This window comes from Cydia amplana, chromosome 9, assembly GCF_948474715.1.
Source record: "Cydia amplana chromosome 9, ilCydAmpl1.1, whole genome shotgun sequence".
NCBI lineage: Eukaryota > Metazoa > Arthropoda > Insecta > Lepidoptera > Tortricidae > Cydia > Cydia amplana.
In genome coordinates, this window is record NC_086077.1 from 5,597,501 (window position 1) to 5,622,864 (window position 25,364).

General features: G+C 38.0%; 1 protein-coding gene across 1 annotated transcript in view; it reads right to left on the minus strand.

The window, feature by feature from the left end:
- Nucleotides 1-25,364, minus strand: part of LOC134650974 (galactokinase-like) — a 59,034-nt gene that overhangs the window by 11,714 nt on the left and 21,956 nt on the right. The window contains exons 5-7 of the mRNA XM_063505940.1: nucleotides 16,836-16,961; nucleotides 8,416-8,597; nucleotides 2,841-2,956 (exon numbers count right to left, since the gene is read on the minus strand). Coding sequence (XP_063362010.1) covers nucleotides 2,841-2,956; nucleotides 8,416-8,597; nucleotides 16,836-16,961 — 424 coding nt within the window. The remainder of the gene's footprint in view (nucleotides 1-2,840; nucleotides 2,957-8,415; nucleotides 8,598-16,835; nucleotides 16,962-25,364) is intronic.

Here is a 25,364-nt window from a genome sequence, read left to right on the forward strand (position 1 = left end):
CGCACTTCTTTACATAGGTTGTACGCGTCGTCGAACATTTGACATGTTTGACGACGCGTTTCATAAAATAAATTAAGTTAAAAGTAAATAATGCGAACATTACGATTCGGTGGTCTCAAATCTGGCGTCCATTAGACGCACCACCCCTCCTGAGTATTTATTTACATTTATTTATTTAAACTTTATTGCACAATACATGAAGGTACAAATGGCGGACTTAATTCCTTAACGCATTCTCTACCAGTCAACCAATGAGTACAGAACAGAAAAGAAATGGTTGTATATAGACCAATACCCGATTTGTAACAATATCCGAGTTTCTTACGTAGAATGATTATTTAATGCCCGGTATGAGCGCGGTGAAATGCTGTCTACTCAGGCTTTGTGTTATTTTAATAGGTAGGTATTTTATTTTCAAATTAAGATACGCAAAAACAGATTATAAAGATCCCATGTATAATTACTTCAGTTATTAAGTTTCAAGATAGATTAGAAGCATAAGCATTTTCTTGAAACATTATATGTATGTAATAATTATGGCCGCTAGCTAAAACTCATTAATTAAGTAAAACCTGGTGCATACTCGTATACCTTTAAACGGAGAACCTTTAAAACAGGAAACCTACTCTTAATTATTGATAATGAAAACATTAACGACAAACTAGTCACAACGATGTTGGAACGCGTTTATTAAGTTAATTAATATTTAATATTAACTATTAAATAATAAAATTTAATAGTTAAATAGGTATGTTAATGTTAGTTCGTACACGTGTGATATAGAATTTGACACGTGCAGGAAACAGGTTATGTGTTACAATTACAAACTTTCTGATATGCCAGTCAAATGAATAAAGTTCCAAACAGACAATCAAAATTGTTATAGTTTCGCAACAACGCTACTTAGTTTCACATCACTTTTTGCCTAAAACACCGTGTCTCTTTCACATTCCGTAGTACTCATCCTTTTCTTTTGGGTGCTAGTACCTACTAGTGTAAGACAAGTATAGTATGATTCTCTATGTTTGTAATGAGACAGTTCTTTGACAAACAATAGCGATGTTATTTTCAGGAAATAATACCAATCGGCTATCGAAGCTATACGAAAATTTATAAATATATTTGAAAAATATGTTGAATAATAAATATGTCAGAATCAGAAAGAATCAGAAAAATATTTATTGCCACAAAAAATTCCTTATCAACTAAGTACAATATATAAAACTTAAATACTAAAATAGGTTCAAATTAATTAAAAAGATAAGTAATTATAATAATATACGAATGATTGGGCAATGGGCTCCAATCTCAGCATATGCCAAGCACTCCAAGCAGAGGACCTAGCGCTGGTTTTCAGACTGGACCCTTGAGATCGGTCGGTCGCAGTTTAACAAATTACCGTGCTTTGCTAGGCTTAACAATTACAATAAAATCAACAAGAGTAGAATAAATAAGTGCAACGAATAAAATAAAATAAGTGTCATTCTATGCGTACTAGTAAGCCGAACATACTCAACCAATATAAATATATAAAACTTGTGTGCGTGTGTCTGTGTGTGCGTGTATCTGTGTGTGTGATTGTGTGTGTCAGTGTCAGTGTGGTATGAGTTAAGCATGCGGATATTATGTAAGTGCCAATTGTGTGCCAAATTTCGTGTCTTTAGGAGGGAGAAAAAAATTTGCTCTGCATATCAAGTAAATACATTTTGACTAGCCGCCTATATTTTAACAGTCCCATCGGTTCACGTATAGGTGGCGGCAGGTCATTCCAAATCTTTGCAGCAGCAAATTTAAAGCTCCCTTTAAAGAATGTCGTCTTATGTGTAGGTGTCGCAATTAAGTTTCGTGCATCTCCTTAGCGATTTGCTGCGTGTATCATTGACCCATTTTAGTTTTTCAAACAGGTACCAAGGTCTCTGAAACTCCAATACTTTTCGAACCGCGCAGGCTAGGTGCAATTTTCTCCTGTTGTCCATATTGAGCTGCTTTCTTTCGTTTAAGAACGGGGTGATATGCGCTCTTTTGGGAACGTCACAGCAAAATCGAACACACGCATTTTGTACACGCTGTATGGACTTTTTCGTCTGTACCAGGAGTCTCGGCCCATATACTTTGTCCGGTAATTGAATTGGGAAAGTATTAGAGATTCAACCAGGATTTGCCTGACTTTTATTGAAAGATACTTACGAATTCCATATAGTACTTTAAGCCGATAGAAAGCATTTCTGATTTTTAAGTTAACGTGCTCTATGTACCGAAGCTGTCCATCCATTACTAAGCCTAAATTCTGTGCTTTCTCCACACGAGGTATTGTTTCGGATCCGATTGCAATCTTCGGACTCTGTTCCTTGATTTTTAAACATTGCCATTTGTTCCCCACTACTAGAAACTGCGATTTAGTAGGATTTAAAACGAGATTGTTTTTTTGTGACCAGTCAGCTACTGTTTCCAAGTCTTCATTAATTTTCCTCAAAGAGTTCTCGAGGTCGCTCGGAGAAAAGGAGTGATAGATTTGGGTATCGTCCGCATATAGGTGTGCACTGCAGTGCTTAAGATTTTTTATTAAATCGGCTGTATACAAAATAAAAAGTAATGGGCTTAAAATTGATCCCTGGGGTGTGCCACGGACGATTACGCGCGTTTTTGATCTCATCACCTCTCCTTGATCTCCCTCTATTTCAATATATTGCTTACGGCCCGTGAGAAATGAATGGAACCATTTGCAGGACGATGGAGATACACCATAATATGCCATCTTAGATATGAGTAATGTTGCGTTGAGGCAGTCGAAAGCTCGCGTGAAGTCCAATATCGTGTTATGTTGAAAAATAAGTCCTTACACGCTCCAAGTCTCCTGCCCGCAAGCTCTTTGCGCACTCCTCGGTGCGACGTATCTCTTCGACAACGTGCTGCGCCCGCTTTACCACATCTACGTCGCATTTCTTTCCTCTCAGATCTAAAACAAGAAAAAATTTGAAAACTTTCCTGATTGCTGTCAAAAACAGCTAAAAAGGCTGGGACATGTAACTTTATAACACCTCTATGTAAAACCTTTTTCTGTGCAAATAAGTGATTATGATTATGATTAAATCTATTTTTTTAAGTCGGCTAAGTACCTCTTATGACCGAGCTATTAAAAAGAATCGATAAACACCTGACTTATGCCATCTACACTATGCCAAGACTTGGCACTTAGTGTGACAGTACAATGTGTTAAACACCTATTACTTTCCTATGAAAAAGTGTGACAAGGGTGGGGGAGGGGGGGCTAAAAAATCGAAATTTTGTCATTACATTACCCTTACATTGAAACATATACATATAGTAATTAATATGTTTAATCGATATAAAAGCTATTCGATATAACGTTTACTAAATATAATATTAATAACATAAAAGTGAGTAATATATCTAAAAATAATAATATTAATTTATTTACAATTAAAATCTTGTTAACAGCAGTTCTCCCTCTCTAGACCTAAGATTTAAAAAAGTCTTGTAAAATTATTAAACTTTTAGTTAAGGTTGAAAAATACAGTCAGCGGAAAACTTGCCCGTGAAAATGGTAATGAAGATTGATTTTATAATTAAATTTCAATCAACACTTGCAACCCTGACCTTTAAAATATTAAAAACTAATTAGTTTATGGAGAAAATGATTGATTATAGCAAACAATTGGACAGAATAATAAGTTTACATTTCTCGTTTCGATATTTTGCAACAAACTTGAAAATTGAGTAATTAATATTAAAATTGACTATGTCAACAACTCAGGTACAGTCAGCAGCAGAAGTTGCTAAGCAGACGAGGTGTTCAATATGATCTTGACGCGACTTTATTGTTAAGAGAATAAGAGCGCGTCAAGGTAATTTTGAATACCTCGCCCGCTTAGCAACCTTTGCTGCTGACTATAAACTGACGAGTCTCTAAAGCTGCGATGTTGCGATAAAAGCAGATGACAAACGTGAGTGTCGCAATATTTTTTTATTTGCACATCATTTTCGGTACGAAAAAGGGCTTTTTCTTCCCTGCTAAGAGGGATCAAAGTGACACTGTTCTTCCCTGCTAAGATGGGTTAAAGTAATACCTACTGTTCTAGAATACAATTTTTTCAGTTTTTGCACATTATTTTTTTAGCTTAAATAATATATTTAAACATCATAACTACCTTATAGGTGATGCAAAACGCAGTATGTGTCACATGGTAGCAAAATTATTTCATCTTGGGCGTAACACACTTGAATCCCTCACTACGCTCAGGATACCTTGCTACTCTTGGGATTCTACTATAGAATCCTTCGCTGCGTTTAGCATTCAATCTACGCCCTCGCCGTAAATATGTCATTTTGCTCCCTTGTGACACAATCTACTAATTTCTCTTATAACATCTTAAAATCGAAGCTACAGTTAGTACCTAGTTGCCAAGCGGACTCCCGTGAGCCATGGCAAAAAACCGGGACAATGCTAGGGAGATGAGTCTTGAAATTGAAGCTAATTAAAAGTAAGTGTACGATGAAACTGTAAAACACATTAAAAGTTCTTAACCTCAGTCTGTGATCAAAGATAGAAAAAAAATTGTAGCAGAATATTCTAAGACGCTGAAGACTTGCAAAGGAACGGTGAAAGTTACTTACTTATCTAACACGAGTCTAACTCGCATTACGATAATTAGGTAGGAGGATTTGGTTATTTAAATGTAAGGTACCACATTAACTTGGTATTTTCCTTTAAAATATTTTTAGTAAGTACCTGTAAGTACTATTTTACCGTCGTTTTTGCAGTTTACAACTCACAAAAACAAACTTCGAGAGACACTGGGCATACGTCCATTACTTGTGATATTAAGTCATCTTGCCCATAACACTGCACACTGCATTCGATTACTATACCCCACCTTGGGCCTTGCTTGCACACTCAGTGGGCTTGTACGCTCAGCCGCAAAATTGTATGGCCACTTTATCGATAAATTCATTTATAATCCGTCCATGTAATTCTGCAGATCGCTGTACAGTCACCGTCAGATATATCGGAGAGGTCAAGGTGTTCACCAACGTATGAAAAAAGCCTCCATTAACTATCAAATTAAAATGCACGTTCAGATATTTTAGAGCACCTTGGTCGCTTCAATATATCTGACGACAACTTTACGTAATTAATTAAAAAGTTACGCTCATTTTTACTTTGACATTACACGACGTCTCATTTATGGCACCCAACATGAAACAGCGACATTTAACAAGTTAATTTATCTTGGCCGGGTACCCTTGACATCCCCCGAGCCTCTGGCGAGTTTTTACGCACTACCTAAATACGGATTATGCGATCGATAACACAAACGCAATTCTTCCTATTCGCTTCCTGTGTGGAATCATATATAGTTATCCATGCCGTAATCGGCAACGGCGACCCTAGCTAATTACGAGCGTGAGCTCTGATATGGCTGGCAAAGCCGAACTTACTTTTAAAAACTCTATCGCAGGTGGGGCAGTAAAGTTGACCAGAATTATTGTAAGTATAATTATAGGAGGGTTTTGGCCGGAATTTACGTATCTGACGTTTCGCATCAAGATCAGTCAGATTCTTTACGCTCAACTTAACGCGAGAACGCCATTCTGGCCGCTGAGAAGTACGAGGGCTGGGCTGTTTGATAAGTACCCGTTTTCCAAATGTATTAATATCACGGGCCGAAAATATCTATACAACCGTTTTAAGCCATTTTTCAGAGGTGGGAAAATTTAAAAAAAAAACAGCATTCTTTTGTTTTTTTCTCATTTGACAGCGATTCAGTGAAAGCGTGAACTTAAAATTGTGAAAATGGAGAAAGAGCAGTATCGGTCTGTAATTAGATTCTTGTTTTTGGAAGGAAAAACATGTGATGAAATAAAAGTAAGAATGCAAGTTGTTTACCATGAATGTGCTCCTTCTATGACAACCGTCAGATACTGGTTTAACGAGTTAAAGCGGGGGAGAACAACCGTCTTTGATGAGGATCGCCCAGGCCGCCCAATTGAGGTGACTACAGACGATATGGTTAAGAAAATTGAAAATATCGTTTTAGCCGACCGCCGAATTAAACTTCGAGAAATCGTTGATGCTGTAAATGTTCCAATCGAGCGGGTACAAAACATATTAGAAGAAACATTGGGTATGAAGACAGTATCGGCGAGGTGGGTGCCGCGTTTACTCACGGAGGAGCAAAAACGGAACCGACTGACTACTTCGGAGCAGTGTTTGGCCATGTTCAAACGTAACCCGAAGGAGTTTCTGCGTCGTTTCGTGACCGTAGACGAAACGTGAGTTCACCACTACACCCCGGAAATGAAAGGGCAGTCGAAGCAGTGGATTTTACCGGGTGAACCTGCTCGAAAGATAGCAAAAATCGTCCCAACGGCTGGAAAGGTCATGGCGACCGTTTTTTGGGATTCGCAGGGTATTATACATATTGAGTTCTTAGAAAAGGGGAAAACGATAACAGGGCAGTACTATGCCAATTTATTGGATGAATTTGACGCTGTGTTGAAGGACAAACGACCCCATTTAAAAAAATAAAAAAGTACTGTTTCATCACGACAACGCACCAGCTCATTCGTCTAGAGTTGTGATGGCTAAATTAACACAATTACGCTATGCCCTATTGCCTCACCCCCCGTATTCTCCAGATTTGACCACGTGCGATTTATTTTTGTTTCCCAACCTGAAAAAATGGCTCGGTGGTAAGTGATTTGGATCAAATGACGAAGTCATTGCCGTCACAGAGGCCTATTTTAATGACTTTCCGAAATCATACTTTTTGGATGGTTTATTGAAGCTTGAATATAGGTGGAACAAGTGTATAGAGCTAAAAGGAGACTATGAAGAAAAATAAATGCATATAAACCAAAACAACTGATAATTTTTTTCATAAACGGGTACTTTTCAAACAGCCCTCGTAAGCTCCTCCCATTTGTCAGGTGGTATACCGCAGGCAGTTAGGTGGCGCTTAAGCACATCCTTGTAACGCAGGTGCTGCCCACCTCGCTTCCGTTTACCAGCTGATAGCTGGGAGTAGAAAACGGCTTTCGGTGTGTCACGAATGTAGTAAACTGCAGTTCTTTGTGTGGAATCCATATTGTATGGGAGTCGCGAATAGGAAGAATTGCGTTTGTGTTATCGATCGCATAATCCCTAAATACGTTATCTTTCAGCTTGCATGCGTTCCATATAATACTTATCATACCTACTACATTTAGACTAGATCAAGCAAGAGAGATTCATCTCTAGTCCAGAATTATGATATGGGGGCCGATTCTGTTTTATCAAATTTGTAGATATGGTTTTATTTTGATACGCTCAAAGTAATATGGGAGTTTGATTGAAGTACAAGTATTTATTAACTTAATATACCTATTAGACATTGGTATATAATATCTAAATTCGGTGTGTCCTTGCCAGTACCTAAGGCAAACAGGGGAAATTATATTATAATAAAGGGTAGTGTCCCGAAGGCGATGTGACTACATGTTTGATACAATTAATTATTTGTAATAATTAAATAAAGTAAACATAAAGTTCAATTTCAGTTCTGACAATTCGGTGACGTGGCGTCTGAGTGACAGCGTTTGTGTTTGACACGGCGTCGAAAAGGTTAAACCCGGTTCGCAGCCCATCTAACTGCGAGGCAACATAAAAAATCCCAACAGAAAATGCGCATTAAATTATTTGATAGCCTCGGCACCTCGTACAAACTGACAAAAGTAGGTAAGTGGGTTAGAATAGGTACTTGTACTATTTCTAACTTTTCGCTCCTCAACCTCAAAGACACCTACGCTCACATCTAAAAACGTAAGGCACGCCAACACAACAAACTCCAGTAATTCTGCCGTGTTTATACTCAGCATTTATAAGATTACTTTATAACTTTAGGAATGTGTTAAAAAAAGGTTTATTCAGGTACTCATAATTCAATATCCGGCATCCGACACCTTCCAACACAGGTCGCCTTATGTATATTATTTCCTATGATATACCTAACACGTGACTGTCGTATATAGAACACGTGACTGTAATAAAATATCAAAGTATTAAGAGAAGATGAAAGTTAGATTGAATAAGTTTTTGGCAAATATTTCATTTTTGGTACAAGCTTTTAACGCTGACTGCACTTTTCTTTCACTATACTCATGGAGACAATTCTAAAACCCCAAACATAATTAGGGTTTTTTCACAGAGTTCCTATAGCTACCTCCTGTCACCATCATCAGATCAGCTCAATGCATGGTACCATAATATTGCATTGTCACCCGAGTTATAATGTATGCAAGTTTTCAGCTTCATTGGAAGTCGGGAAGTGGGTCAAATTTAACTTGCAAGATTTGACTCGTACAAACATAGTTTAATAAAAAGCTTGTAAAAATGGGAATGACTCGTCACTTTACCTTTAACGTGTTCGCTGGTAGCGTTTCTAAGTGACGGAAAGCCTAGTAAATCAGCAGCTTTCTGACACTGCGCACGGCGTTGAGGATATTCGCTGCCGGTCAGCTGGTGCTTCACGTTAGAGTTGATCACAAGGATGACGGTGTCGCCGTTCGTGATGGGCACTTGGCTGCTTTCAAGGGACCTGTTAAGAAAAATATAAATTCCATGTAACTTGTCACTGCAATCTGCGACGTATCAACATTGCTTGTCTGCTACTTCCAAGGCTTCCAAAATGTATGCATATCTCTTAAGATTAGTTACACGCATAGGGCCAAGTGAAGGTGTTAAACCGATTTCCAGCTTGCTGGGAATTAATTCCTCAAACACGTCCAATATCTCTAATTTAAAAGATAATACCTAAATGTAAAATATTTTCTAAATCCGATTTCGAGATGCAATGTTTTCTTGTTTCATACTTTTAAGAGCGCAATTTTTAGTAGTCGGGTTTTTAGTTTTTGAACTTATTTTTTTTCCTTTAAAAATCAACATCCACCCTGCCGACCCTACAAACTAAAACACAGATACACTAAAACAGGATGTTTGAATTACGCCATTACGGTATTAAACTTCTAGTCTAATCGGATCGGATCGGTATATAGTCAAATTGGAGGAGTTGGAGGTGACAACAATTTTGGAGGCCGATTCTGTTTTAACGATATGACAAGATTTTCATATCATTTTGATACGACCTTGAGTTGTGTCATCAGGCATCTCACGCGCCTTGAGCGACTACTCCTGCGGCGGTAACACGGTCGCATTTTTATCGCTTGTCATCAGCATGCCTGTCACGTTCTAACAAGTAGGCATGTAAGTGCGAAAGTGACGGGCATAGTGACAGGCGATAAAAATAGAACCATGCTGCGCCCGCTGATTACGTTTCGGTACCAATCAGCGTCAGACGCTAACACTGATTTGTGCTCCCGTTTCCCATTTAGAATAAAATATCTGTCTCTAGGAAAGTAAGTACTAATCCGATTAAGAGATCGTTTTGCCGGACCACAATCCATTTGGTTGCCCTTTTTACTGACCTTACCTAATTTTACGAGTGCCTTTCCTTACATCGTCTTGTCGGTCGTGAAAACAGATATCATTAGGGCTGCCAAATTTCTAAAAAATATAATGTCGGGTTAGCCTTTTTTAGGGTTCCGTAGCCAAAATGGCAAAAAGGCCATTGATTGTTGGGTACATTGTTAAGTAGTTTCTCTATTCTGTCATAATTAAACACACGTAAGGCCTTAATTTATGTTTAATAAGAAGCCAATATTTATGTTGGTGTTAAAAACTGAGAAATACTCATTACATAGCGCAATTCACGTTACATAATTTTAGAGCCAGCATTACGGCGACCACATAAAGTCTAGCAGCCGCCGAGTAGATAGATAGAGAATTCAAACAATGTAGACACAGAAGATTGTTTTTCTAGTGGAAATATAAGTTGACTGTCGTGACGTGATACCTAAGTACATAAAGAAAAAGTGTCTGAGTAAAGTTAAGAATGGAGGCAAAACCCCTTGGCCTCAGACTACTTGAGTAAACTCACGAAGAATCGCGACAACTTTGGTCTGACTTTACCGCCGTTAGTTTTATTAAATACGTGTCACCCTTCTGTGACATCCTCTCCTATTATATTTAATCAAGACTTTTGATTGGAATTCTCTAAGGGAAAGAACGCTTAGGGTTTCTTACAAACGTTATTAGCTCCACTATAAAATAAATGTACATTAGTTCTAGGCATTTTTTGTAACGTGTATTACCTATCTAACTACTACTAAATCAATGTAATGTTTTTAATACTTTTCATGGCGCCAAATACTAAAGGGATCGGAAACTTAATGTCATATCTTAAAATTGAAGTTTGATTTGTTTTTAGATTTCACAAAATGGAAACCAATAAGAAGCGACGTGGTGAATGGACTGAACAACAACTTAAATCGGCCATTGAAGCTGTAAAAAAGCGCTGTATGTCACAACGCAAAGCAGCAGCAACGTTCAGTATCCCAAGAAGAACTTTAAGAAATCATTTAAAATCTGGAAATGACAAAAAAAGAACTGGTCGTACAACAACACTAACTCACGCCCAAGAAAATGATTTAGCAAGACGAATAATACGACTGGCTCAAGTAGGTGTACCGTTGACCCGCAAGATTGTAAGAAAGCAGGCCTACTTATTTTGTGTCGCGCATGGAATACCAAATTCTTTCAATGACAACAAATGCATCGCAGGTAGAAAATGGCTAAATAATTTTTTAAAACGAAATCCTGCAATTTCTGTTCGCAAGGCACAGTTTATGAACTCCGCAAGAGCTCAAAAATTAAATAAATACATAGTGCAACAACATTTTACTGCGATCAAAAATATATATGATGAGTTAGATATTCCTCAACATCCAGAACGTCTATATAATATGGATGAAAAGGGCTGCCGGCTAACCTTGCACCACCAACAACATGTTCTTGCTCAAAAAGGGAGCAAGAGAGTACACTTTATCGTACTTAACTATATAGTTGCTATAGTCGTAGAAATGTCACTGTTTTGGTTCAAATCAGTGTTACACAAATACAGAACGCTTACACGATAAACAAATAAAGATTCCAACGAATTGAGTATCTCATCTAGGGTTTGCTCCCGGTACTGAGTTTGTATGTAGGAAAAACACAAGTAATGCATATTAATTTAGGTGGTAGACCACCTAGGCCCTTATCAATTCACATTAACAATACACAAATAGAACAAATTAAACACGCAAAATTCCTCGGGCTAACCCTAGACTCCGCCCTCAAATGGAACCAACACATAGACATTCTTTGTAAAAAGCTCTCCGGTGCATGCTTTGCTTTGGGAAGGCTCACTCATGTGCTACCGTATAAAGAACTACGCTCAACCTACTTCTCACTCTTCCATTCCATAATGTGCTATGGCCTGGAACTATGGGGCACAGCGGCAGAGTGGCATCGCGTTTTTGTACTACAGAAACGTGCCCTAAGAATAATAGCCAGAGCCCCACCAGGTACGTCAGCCAAACACCTATTCGCAGACATGAAAATACTCACATTACCCTCACAATACATATACAGCATAGCTAAACACGTACACACACACAAACACACATTTGCTACCAACAAACTTACTCGCACCCGTTTAGGAAGCAAGGAACGACTAATGTCAGCACCCCACAAACTAAGCAAGTCTTCAAAGACTATGCATGTCCTAGGCCCTAGGATCTACAATAAACTGCCGAATGACATTAAAATATCAGATAGTGCCAATATGTTCAATAAGAAACTAAAAAAATGGCTTAATGATAAGACCTTTTATACTGTTACGGAGTTCTTTGACCATGACAAAAATAATAACTAATCAATTTATTACCATTGTAATTTTAATTTAATGATTTAACAATATAAATGTATTTTCTGATGTTGACATGTAATATTTTAAGAATATTATCAATAAATGAGTATGAGTATGAGTATGAGTATGGCGAGAACCGGGAATTCCCGGTTCTCGCCATACAAACTCAGTACCGGGAGCAAACCCTAATCTCATCCAATTTTTTTTGTTCAGTTAAAAGAACACACACACCGCTCTATAAATAAATTAGTGACTTAATGATGTGTTTAACTTACATTTATGTAGAAGTAACTTCCTAATGTAAACAAAAAATCCAAGCCCTACTTCGAAACTTAGCTTGAATTAATTAAGAAGTTAAATAAAAAGAACAAGTACAGAATTTTAATATGCTTGCTAACTTTTTGGGCAGGCACGTAAATATTTTGACTAAGTAATTGTTTTGACTCACCGTTTCACGTTCACAATTAAAGGTGGTTGGTTTTCCATCAAAGAAGCTGTTAAAAAAAGTCGGATTTAGGCAGATAGGTAAAGTGGGATTATGAAAGCTCAAATCGATGTTTTAAGTTTAATAGACAACAAAAGCACACAAAATCACACAGGTCATTAGAATAACAGTAGCTAATATTCTTCTAATCGAATGCGTTTAAAAAATAGAACCGATAACAAAGATGAAATACCCGTCAGACTCCTTAGGCATAAGACTTCTTTCTTTAAAAAAGAAAGTTAATAGGCAAAGTAGACAACCGCTTCTCTACAAAAACGTAGTCCCCATTTTCCTCGCTGGATTTCGATGACAATATTTGATACATATCAACCACAGCTATACTTCTGTTTGATTTCTTTCGAATATTCAATTATTTTAAAGGAGCCAAAATACTCTGCCTTGGAAGCAAGGGCGTAGCCAGCCAGTGAACTAGGGGGTGGCGATTTGATAGGCCTTGGCGGAGGCCACAGAGGGGCATACATTGTATGTAAAATTTGAGCTCCCCCCCCCCCCCTTGCCTGTACCTGCCTATGCCCATGCTTGGAAGTCACCTAATACGACTTTGTGCCCGTCTCCGCCGAGACAGGCGAGCCCTGGGGACGGGTGGCGCGTGGGCGCTTCAGAGAGTTTGGCAAGCGCCTCAGGGAGAAGAGGAATGACCCCCGTTCGGAGTCATGGCTTGCCCAACAGCTGCTGGTCTCCATCGCCATACAGCGGGGAAACGCTGCAAGTGTGATGGGGACCTTTGGACCCGGCATGGCGCAGAACGGGTTTTAGGCTAATTTTAGATTCTTAAGATTTTTAGTTAGTTCAAAGAAAAAATTAAATAGTTATTAGTTAAAAAGAAATTAGGTACTCGTAGAGAAGATTGGACATAGTCTCTCGAAAAATTTACACATTTCCAGCAATAGAGCTATTGGACTATAATACTGCATGAGTTCGGTATGTTATTCTCCTGTTTTGAAGACTGGTCTTGTTTTGGCTGTTTTGAGTTTTTCCGGAAAAATAAATACCTACCTTCTAAATTTGATGATAGGCCAATTAGTTCGATTAAGGGTGGAGTTTATACCGATAAACTTGTCTTTGCATAATTTAATTATTATGGGTTCCGTATGATATACGATCGATACCCCTCGCTCCGTAATGGGGCTTAGAATGGCTTAGATACATAGGTACTTAAAGTTTGTAGGAGGATTTTGCGTAGGCCTTCCGCTAGGCTTAACATGCAAACGAGACGAAACTAATTCGATTAAGAGGTCATTTTGCCGGATCACAATACATTTGGCTGCCCTTTTTACTGACATTCACTAATTTTACGAGTGACCTTCGTTACAACTTCTATTCGGTCGTAAAAAGTTATCATTAAGGCTGCCAAATTTCTTAATGAATATTTATTGGAAAGAGCCTATTTTTATTAGAAGAAAAACTTGGCCAATTCATATAAAACTACGAGTATAAGTGTGGTAAACCTGTACCTACTATCTAATCAGCCATGGTTTTTTATGACAAACACATTTGCTTTTAAGGCATGCGTTAATTACCTTAACAAAGTTATGCTTTGCACCCAGTACACATTAATTCCACTGCTGCCATAATTTGGCATGCTTTACATTACTGTAGACACAAAAGTCTTTAAAGTATGTTTTAAAATAAACCAATAATATATATTAGAGTTATAAACTACCAACTGCTCATTACATAGCGCGCTCCAATATAAAATAAGCTTATTTTTGGTGGGGGAGAAATAAACATTTATTGATCAAGCTATAAAAAGTAACCTGAAATTAAAACTACAAAACTAAAACTAATACCAAAAAACCGGCCAAGTGCGAGTCGGACTCGCGTTCTAAGGGTTCCGTACATTACACAATTTTTAACAATGTATTTTTTCATGTGAAACGTGAGTGAAATGTATAAGAAACCCGTAGGGATAGCATCAAAAACTAAGTAATTAAGTCCGACTCACGCTTGACTGCACATTTCTAATATTAGGTTTTCCTGTCATCGATAGGTTAAAAACTATTTTGTGTTTTTTTCAAAATTTTAGCACAATAGTTTCGGAGATAAATTTTCCATGTGTTTAAATGACTATTCATTTATGTAGATTTACAGGGTCAACCAGCAAAAAAAGCGAGCGCAGCGAGCGCGATTTTTTTTGTACCAAAATTGTGAAAGCGTGTTAAAAGGGCCGGGCCGGGCCTAAAAATTTCCGAGAAAATGCGAGGTCGAAGCCGTGCTTCAGGATAAGCTCAGCTAGAGCGTAGACGCCAACCAATGTCCATTGTATTAAAAAGTGAGACCGCAGGCCGAGCTTGGCGCAGCGAGGTCAAAGGCTAAGCTGAAGAAGAGGAGATTTGGAAGACAAACCAAAAATTTTGGTAAAAAGTGAGGCTGAAGGTCGAGCTCAGAAATCTCCACATTACTGAACAAGCCCGAAACGTACTTATAACCGGTGCGGTGAGCTTTCATGCGAGGCAAATGCCAAGCTTCTGAAACAAATATTTATATTTGTTAAAAATTAAGTGACGCCGAAGGTCGAGCTGTAAGAAAGCAGCGCGAACCAATCGTCAAATGTTACTCAACAATAATATGTGTCATATGTACAAGAGTTACTCGGAGGGCAAAGTTCCATTGATGAGGTTTTAGGCCCTCGGGAGCCTGAAATTCAAGCTCTACATTACAGACTTTAAAAGCTATAAAATAACATAATTTACATAATCATCTAATGATTGTGTGTCTGAGAAACTGATATTGGACATAAGGTAAAAGTAGGTACCATAAAACATTTTTTTTACAATTTTGGCCATATGAAACGTAGAAATGTAGGTATATTATTATTTACCAAGTCCAGCCCCCTAATACTAAATAACTATGATTTTTAAACCGGGACAATTTTCTTATCGGCCGGGACGCCGGGACACCGTGCTTCAAACCGGGACATGTCCCGGCGTACCGGGACGTATGGCCCTACGTTAGGTTCATCTTCATACCATACACTACATACTCGTATCTGGGGGCACGGCAGTGCCCCCGCCAAGACAAGCAAAGCGAAGCGCAAGGGCACTACCTACCTTTTCTCGAAACGCTTCGTCGTTTTGTCCTAACTATTTATCCCAAAATTACCAAAAAATAATTTGAGTTACTCACAATGAGCTCTTTCATTTGATATGTAACAAGATAATATATAGTTTGAAAAAATTTATTTTTTAAGGTTCCCATTCTCCCCCCCCCCCCCCCCCCAAAGTGGCTCCCATGTTTAAAATTCATTTGTTTGCGTTACATGTCCGTCTTTGAGTCACAAACTTGCATATGTGTACCAATTTTCACCTTAATTGGTCCAGTAGTTTCGTAGGAAACATTAAAAAAAAACCCGTAGGGGTAGGGTCAAAGACTAAGTAATTAAGTTCGACTCACGCTTGACTGCACATTTCTAATAGGTTTTCCTGTCATCTATAGGTAAAGAACTATTTTGTGTATTTTTTTCAAAATTTTAGACCCAGTAGTTTCGGAGATAAGGGGGGGAATGGTAATTTTTTGCCTATTTTCTTGAATAACCGCTAAACTATTTATCCTAAAATTATAAAAAAAATACATTTGAGATTCTTACAATGAGCTCTTTCATTTGATATGTAACACGATATAGTTAGAAAAACTTTATTTTTTAATTTTCTCATTTACCCCCCAAAAATGGCCTCCATATTTAAAATTCATTTATTTACGTTACACGTTCTTCTTTGGGTCACAAATCTACATATGTGTACCAAATTTCAACTTAATTGGTCCAGTAGTTTCGGAGAAAATAGGCTGTGACAGACGGACGGACGGACAGACAGACAGACAGACAGACAGACGAGTGATCCTATTAGGGTTCCGTTTTTTCCTTTTGAGGTACGGAACCCTAAAAAATAAAAATAAAACATACCTTCTTTGTCAGATCATATCTCCAAGTTACATAATAATTATGTTATTTGTACCTACTTACATTACGATACGGATAACTAAATGGTAGTTAGGGTGACAACCCTAGCTATCACTGCGAGCCTGCGGGAAACTGCTAAGTGAACTTTTTATCTGATCTGACCTTACGAAGATGGAATAGGCATACTTAAACTTTGAATTGTTTTTTGATGGCGTGATAAATGAGTGCAAAAGAGTAGGCAACAAATTAAAACACGAGACAATAGGCAACGACACGAGATAAGAATCAATTTAGAATTGACATCATTCCAATTTTGTCGCCCGTTTGATCGTTGACAAGCAATCTTGTGTATATTGTTATAGCTCTGTGGATTTGATCCCCATCGTGACGACGAATTGGTCCATGATGCCGCACGGCATGCTCGGGAATTCGTGCTCAGCCTTCTGACACAGCTGGGCCTTGTTCACTGGACTGAGTAACATTCACTGACAATTAATGAGAAGAGCGTGGTCTTTCTTCGACATCGTGACGACATACTGGTCTGATGCCGCAAGGCATACCCGGGAACTCGTGCTCGACCTACTGACACAACTGGGCCTTGTTCACTGAACTGGGTAACACTCACCGACAATCAATAAGAAGAGCGTGGTCTTTCTTCCCCATCGTGACGACGTATTGGTCCATGATGCCGCACGGCATGCCCGGGAACTCGTGCTCAGCCTTCTGACACAGCTGGGCCTTCTTCACTGGGCTGGATAAATAAATAAAAGACGTTTATTCAGAAAGTTTGCACATTCACAAACATAAAAGTACATAATAATGCTTAGAATCTAATTTAAATGGAAAGTGGCTCAGCTAATGTCTGTGCCAGAGGGCCTCGGGTCACAGTGACAGCCACCGCCATATTTAATCAAAACATAACAAATAGCTAGGTAACATAAATATGAAAATGTATTTGAAAAAGAAAATATTTATTTGGTGAAAATGGTTCAAGTCACATAAAAACAATGACATACTCGTAATATATGAAGAGCTTATATTCAAAACCGGATTTGTCACAAAAAAATTAAAGTTAAGTAAAGTTAATGTTATTAGTCTAAGAACATTAAAAAAGCACCTTTATAAAATGTTTCGTTACTGCATAAATCTTATTTCCCTATAGTCTTTAAACCTTCAAAAAAAGAGCGTATTCCCAAATTAATGGCTGGCAACGCACTTGCAACCCCTCTGGTGTTGCAGGTGTCCATCTGTTCGTTTGCCTACTATATCATAAAAAACATGGCGACTATACATATCAATGTCCCTGAAGAAAACTACAACTAGTGCCCACGCCAATTACTGGAATTAGTTGCCAAGCGGACCCCAGGCTCCCATGAGCCGTGGCAAAATGCCGGGAAAACGCGAGGAAGATGATGATGTCCCTGAAGAAAACTCCAAACGTTAAAATGTTGCCTCATAAACGATAAAATATTTGTACAACTTCAAAAGTTGATTGACCCAAATACAAGTTTATGGCCTGTATCGTATCTAGGGAATGCAATCTCGCACCAAGATAGGCGATTCGAGATCTCGCACGAAAAATCTGAATCGAGATAGGGTGTTTCGAGATCTCGACCATCAGACTTTCGAGATCGAAATTAATCTCGACGAGATCGAGATTATACAAAGTAATTTAAAATGTCTTAATCTGGTCAAAAAACTAAGAATTCTGTAAACACTACTTATTTAGGGTACATCATGTTATGTATTGAAAATAAAAACAACAAATTTAATCAACATTTAACAAAAAAAACTACTTTTATTAAAACAAGTTAAGTCTTATTTAGCTCTAAGCAGCACGTAACCATGTTAGTAAGAAAAAGTGGTAATTATTATTTTTAATTATTCATAATTGTAACGTGTTTGACTTAGAACATCAGAATTTTATTTCACTATGCATTTTGAAAATGATTTCGTAAAAAACACAGGGTGCTCAAGGTATTGTCGGCCAAGCGGCACCCTGTTTGTTGCACAAAGGCCAACAGCAAAAAACGATCGCTCATTATCCTGCATATATTTCGCACAGAGTGCGCCACAGTGCTATTATAGTCGGCTAAAGCTGGCTACACACAATTGCCTGAACAACATGAATCTAAGGTAAAAAGATTACTTAAAACAAAGTAATTCACAGAGATCAATCTATTAATCTCGTTCGAGATCTCGAAAATTTTAATCGAGATCTCGACTAAGATTACATAAATCAAGATTCCCTATCAACGAGATTGAATCTCGCAAATTCGTGCGAGATCTCGCGAGATCTCGAAATTGCGAGATCGAGATTGCATTCCCTAATCGTATCTCCAGAGCGGAATCATAATGACAACTTCGGTGACCTTTTTAAAAATTGAGCACATCTTAAGGGGCAACTTTGTAAAATCGTAACGTACATGAGTGATATTCGAACTTTAGAAATTGATGTTACCTTTTGAGTTCATTACTCGAACAAAGTCGGGGGCAGAAGCTAGTACTACTTTATCCTTCCATCCTTACAAATTTTCGTTATTACATAATCAACTTTATTTTAAAAATAAGGAGTTATTGATAAAATTACAGCAAATAAGATAATTTTAATTAACATTTAAAAAAATCAAAGCATGTTAAGATGTCCCATAAGCGTGTCCGATAAAAACCAATTTTAAAATTACAACAGTAAAATTATACAAAATACCTAATAAATATGTTTTTTAATCCGATGCCTGACATATGAGTATAGAGTCTGTGCGGAAAGAGAAAAGTTGTGGAATGTATGGGGCCCAATACATTCCACGACTCTTCTCTTTCCGAACAGAATCTATTACGAGTATTAGGAAATGCATCTTGCTCGTATTTCGAGGTAACTTCGAGTGGTCTCAAGATGATATCAAATTGTAAAGTTCTAACGCTGCTATAGATTCAAACTTAATCCAACACTATACATGACATAAAGACGGACATAGTAGTGTTATTGCTTACGCTCGACCTCTCTCACAACTATGTATGCATAAGAGCATAAGAGAATAAGAGCGTGTAAAGGTAATTTTGAACACCTCGCCTTGACAATTTTGAGACAACGTCAGGCAGGGAAACCGTAAAAGAACGTTTATAGGCCAAAAATATAGTCGGCCAGCTTTACTACAATTTTACAAGCGAAAATATGTACATAATTGCCGCTCGCTCAGCTCTTCACATTCTTTATAGGTATACCTAACTCGTAAGTTGGGTACATATGAGGTCTTGAATGATTCACTTCAATAAATGAATAATTAAATTCAGTAATAATTCGGCGCGTAATACGAAATTGAAAAGTACCTATTAACTGAATTTGATAAGTTTATACTTTATAGTTTATAGTTTATAGTTTATACTTTTCAAATTCAGTTAATAGGTACTTTTCAATAATATTTACCTATACCTATTTGAACTACCTAGCCAAAAAAATGTCTTAGTGTCTCGGACTATCTGTCTGGCATGACATTGACATGTCAGATTTTTAATTGTTTGGCGAGTTAATTGTAACCATAGAGAAATATAGTAAGACAAGAGTGCTCACTCCATACATCAGTTCAGACTATTAATTTCAGTGTCTACATCTAGCATCGAGTAGCGGAACTATCAGTACTGCTACTTGACAATAGATGTAGCAGTACTGATAGTTCCGCTACTCGATGCTAGATGCTAATAGTCTTTTTGGTACTAAAACTGATGTATGGAGTGAGCACTCTATGTATTTTTTTCTCTATGTTGTAACCTAGGCCTATTTCACAACAGCAGCGGTAGATGGCACGCATTTAATTATTTTGTATGAGAAATTAATAAAATAAAAATACTCGAATTTACACACTAACTATGCAATTTAGTTTACTTAAATGTACTAAAGCCCTTGCTACACGGTCGCCGACAAGCCCCTCAGACCTCGTGGCCTTGGTCTGGACGGACCGTGTAGACAGTTGTTTCCAACAAAATCTGACCAAAACTGACCAAGGAAAGACCAAGGTCAGACGGTTAGAAGGCTTGTCGGCGACCGTGTAGCGAGGGCTTAAGCCGAACGCTGAAGCAAATGGAAAAGAAAAAACCAATCATGTATAGAAAAAGTCGGTTACGCGCTTGTAAAACTTCTGGCCTAAGTACTCCAGAGTTGTAAATAAGAATTTCAGTTTGTTCTTAAAACGACAGGGAGGCCGTACGCATGTGTGTCATTAGAGAACGCCAAGACGCATTATCAAATGATGAAAAACATGCGTACGGCCTACATGTTTTGTATTGTATACGGAGGGTTGACGATGTGATGTAAATAAATGTATTCTATTTATTTTTATGTGCGCCCTAATTTCCATCCTTTGCTTTAAAAAACAGCACATGTAGCCTGATTTATATCTTTTGCTTTAAAATAAATAAACAATATGTTAAATTTTAGACCCAACAACCGCCACACAACAATAAACGACTGTCGGTTTAAACTGTTCAAGGGATGACTCACGTTAGACCGGGCCGTGTCCGGGCCGGAGCTTCCGGCGCTTACTTTTCTGTGACAGATGACGGTGATCACGTGATGCTTTTAATATAAAACGAAGCTCCGGAGCTCCGGCCCAGACACGGCCCGCTAAGGTGAGTAATCCTTAAAGCGGGTACTGAAGCACTACCATGAGTCCATGAGTTCCGTAAATGACAGTCGATAGTGAGAACGTTAAGGAAAATGTATGGAGTATTTGTACGGGCTACACGGTCGCCGGGCCGGCGGCTAGCGCCGAGCGGACGTTATGGATTTCCAGTCCATAGAGTGTTATGGATTTGCGATGGCCGTTCTGAGTTTTCCTTTTCAAGAAATATCAGAACATCGTCAGGCGTGACTCACTCCGCGATTTCGTCGCTTTGCTACAGGTAGCTAAAAGTACATCCGTTCCGGCCCCAATTTTGGGGAAAGCCATAAGACGCGCGTGGCGCTGTCGCCACCTAGCGGCCATATCTGTGCTGATCGTAACAGACGCGTTTTGTTAGAGAGTGAGTCTTCTGTACTTAGTACTATTATTTATTCTGTGACATCGTTAACAATATTTGAAATGTAAAACAATACTTTGACTCAAATTGACAAAAATATTCAATGTTTGAAATAGAAATGTCGATACTGGAAGTAAGTAGATTTGTTTTTATTTTTAAATGTATTGATAACGACAACTGTGTTACGTTGTCGTTGTAGTTAGTATCAAAAGGGACTTTACAAACCTATATTGCCAACATACTCAACGGGACCGATTGTCCTCAAACTATTTGATCTGTTTGTTTTTGTAGACAAAAACATGTTTTCATTGTGAATCCCACAGAGAGATCTTAGTCTGCCCCCTCGTAATTGAAAATTGTAAGTAATAGATATGTACCTAGTTTACTACACAACACCTAAACTAGTCCTTATTATCATAATGTTAAAGTCGTGTTTCGTTCAATCCCGCTATCGTAAGATGAAAATCAATATTCACATGATTGACCGTTTGTTCAATCGACCACTAACAATGTGCCTGTACTATCTTTTTCATCTGCCTAATTTGAATGTTGTCCTATTCCAATATGAACTGTGCCCTTTATACAATAAAGTTTATTTTCGCAATTAAGGGCTCATTTAGACGGTGCGAGAACTCGCATGCGAGTTTCATTACATTGCGTCATTTGATCGGTCTGCTGAATTGACGTAACCTCAATGGTCCGCAATGTACCTAACTAAAATCGTATACGAGTTCGCGCAACGTCTAAATGAGCCCTAAGTTACCTACATATACCTATACGAATTTTTGGAATTAAATGCTTTTCTCAGTAAGTAATTAAATTTTCGAAATGTTTCTAAACTTGCACCATATTTTCAGTACGATAAAGTTCATTTTGCTAGAATCCGCATGCTAGTTTGTAAAGATGTATGTATGAGGATATTTCTGCTACAGTGCAGCCTTCGGACACCTGATGAATGAGGTCATTCAAGGTTAAGGGCACAGTAAAACTAGATGGCAGTAGATACATCAAATCATATATAGGGGACAAAAAGACCTTATACAAAAATCGCTATACACTTAAGTATTAAAAACACGTCGAAAAATGCAATCAGTTTCAGTTCAGTTTCAGTTTATTTTTATTTGCAATAAAACATACTTAAATGCATGCAAATACAATTATATGGTGCACAATAAAATCAACATAAAATATAATAAAACAATCACAACAATAATAATGCATTACAGATTAATAAAATGTCGGAGTCGAAATTACGCGTAGGTACAATATCTATGTCAACAAAGTTTAATCTAAACCATTTGCAAAATATTCTTTAATAGAATAAAACGGTTTATTTATAAGGTAATTTTTTAATTTAATTTCAAATGTCCTTTGATCCTCACATGCTAATGTCCAATTTATTGAACACTTTAATTGCGGTGTTGTGTAAACTTTTATCGAAATGTTGGAAATTACATTTAGTTGTCAAAAATTCATTCTTAGCTCTCAAGTTTCTGTCGGTCAATGGTACCTATCTATATAGAAAGGAGATACTAGTTTCGATGGAAGTGTTAATACCTATCGGAATAGATACTTTGACTGTGTGAATTATTTCCTTTGGTAACATTAAATTCGAAGAAACAACTAAAGTGTCATTCTATAGAACTTGCTAACTATCTATGTAAACCAAAGTCACTTCATAAATTCATATCTTTTGACAATTTTAATATGGCGGCTTGTTTTCATAGTTAGCAAGTTCTATAGAATGACACTTTACATATATACCGTCACATTTTTCGTATTTTCCAGCTTGATAACCTTAGTACAATTCAAGCGGGTTGATGCGATTACAAGAGTTCCTTCGCAATCATGAAATCTTCATAAGGTACGGGCAGGGCCGGATTAACCCTAAGGCAGAGTAGGCAACTGCCTATGGGCCCCGCCTCGGCTAGGGGGCCCCGGCGGCCCCGCGCGCGCCATTAAAAATATTTGTTTCATATTGGCCAAACTTAAAAAAAAAAAACAAAATATGGTACCTACTTATACTTAATGTCCAACATCAGTTTCTCAGACACTCAATCATTAGATGATTAATGTTAATTATGTTATTTTATAGCTTTTAAAGTCTGTAATGTCGAGCTCGAAATGCATGCAGGCCTAAAACCTCATCAATGGAACTTGGCCCTCCGAGTAACTCTTGTACATATGGCACATATTATTCTTGAGTAACATTTGACGATTAGTTCGTGTCAGAGCGCTGCTTTCTTACAACTCGACCTTCGGTCTCGCTTTATAATACAATGGACATTGGTTGGCGTCTGTGCTCTAGCTGAGCTTATCCTGAAGCACGGCTTTGACCTCGCATTTTCATGCTCGCCTCACTGGTGAACTTCGGATTTTTAGGCCCGGCACGGCCTGTTTAACACGCTTTTACAATTTTTACATAAAAAATTTCGCGCTCGCTGCGCTCGCGTTATTTGCTGGTTGACCCTGTACCTACATGGTAACTTAACTGGTCAATGAATTAATCATTTAAACCTCATGGAAAATCTTTAATATTAGGTTAATTTTAATCATGTGGCTCGTCAGCGTATGGTCTTATGATCAGACAATCTGTTCAGCCTCGCAATAGTACATTATATACCTAGGGAGATGAATTCGTAAATGCTCCAGATCGCAGGTGTTTGTGACCCGAACCGAAGGTGAGGGTCATAAATATGCGATCTGGGGCTTTACGAATTACCGCCCGTGGTTTGTGTAAAGTTTTACGTCTTGCCTTGGCCAGGAAGTGAGATTTTTCTTCTCGCGCAGCAATAGCGCAATAAGAGCGGTAAAGACATCGCTCGGCAAGTTAGGATCAGCTCAACCGACACCTGAAAGTTGAAATTAAAACCGCAAACTTACTTCCCTGTACTGAACAACTGAACATTATGTATGCAGAATTTATTGTAAGGGGGCCCCGAGCATTGCACTGCCTAGGGGCCCCGACATGCTTACGGCCCTGGGTACGGGCTCAGTGGCGAGCATCTGGTGGAGCGTTTAGCGGGGCGTGCAGCGTGGCGTGGTGGTGCTTTTCAAGCTAATTTTTACAGCGTGTAGGTACATTTTGTACATGAAACTTGCATGTAGCTTATGCAGGTAAGATAAAAATTGTAGTGGAAATGGAAACAATTTGTCATGTGGGGGTTTCCCCTTCAAACAAAAAATAATTTCCCAAATCGGTTCAGTAGTCTTCGAGCAATAGAGGATATTCATAAATAAATATCCCAAAAACAGAGAAGTTTCGAAATCTTTACTGTAGTTTCAGTATACTGTGGCGTCATCGGTCATTCGTTGCGTGGATCCCACAATACGGACAGCCAATTTATAATACTCATGAAATAAATCCCAACGAAAAATTGTTTAAGCCTGGCGTCACTTTACGCTGTCGCTGAGAAATTACGTAATTCAAAAGTATCAATTTTTAATGTTGTTATGCTTGTTTCGATTTTGTTATGTACCGTAAAATGGGGTGAGTAGGGGCAAAACTGACATTCGAACCTCGATAACATTTTATTTTTACATATGCAAACTGAATGGTGTATATAATAACTGTTCCGGACGTTTGTATTTTCGTTTTTATTTTATTTTGGGTAGTTCCATTTCATAACTTTGACAATAAACAGGAAATCCCACCTCACCCCGTAGTCCCTCGTAATTGGGGTGAGATGGGATTTCATACAAAGGTGATTTTGGAAGATTGTTGGATCGATTTTTTTTAACACGCTTTTATTAGGTCGACCTGTATGTAACTAACTATGTAATGGAATCTTGCAAGTTAAATTTGATCCACGTCCCGGTTTCCGATTGAGCTGAATTTTGCATACACATGTAAGTCGGGTGACAATGCAATATTATGGTACCATCGAGCTGGTCTGATGATGGAGACAGGAGGTGGCCATAGAAATTCTGTGATGAAACAACGCAACCTAATTGTGTTAGGGGTTTTTAGAATTGTCTCGATGAGTACCTATTAGTTGTCTGTCGTAAGAAAAGTACAGTCAGCGATAAAAGCTTGTACCAAAAATGATTTTTTTGCCAAAAACTTAGTTTATTAATATGAGTATTAATATAGCTCCATTTTAAATTGGAATACATTATTTTTGTAGCTGTAGCCTTAAAA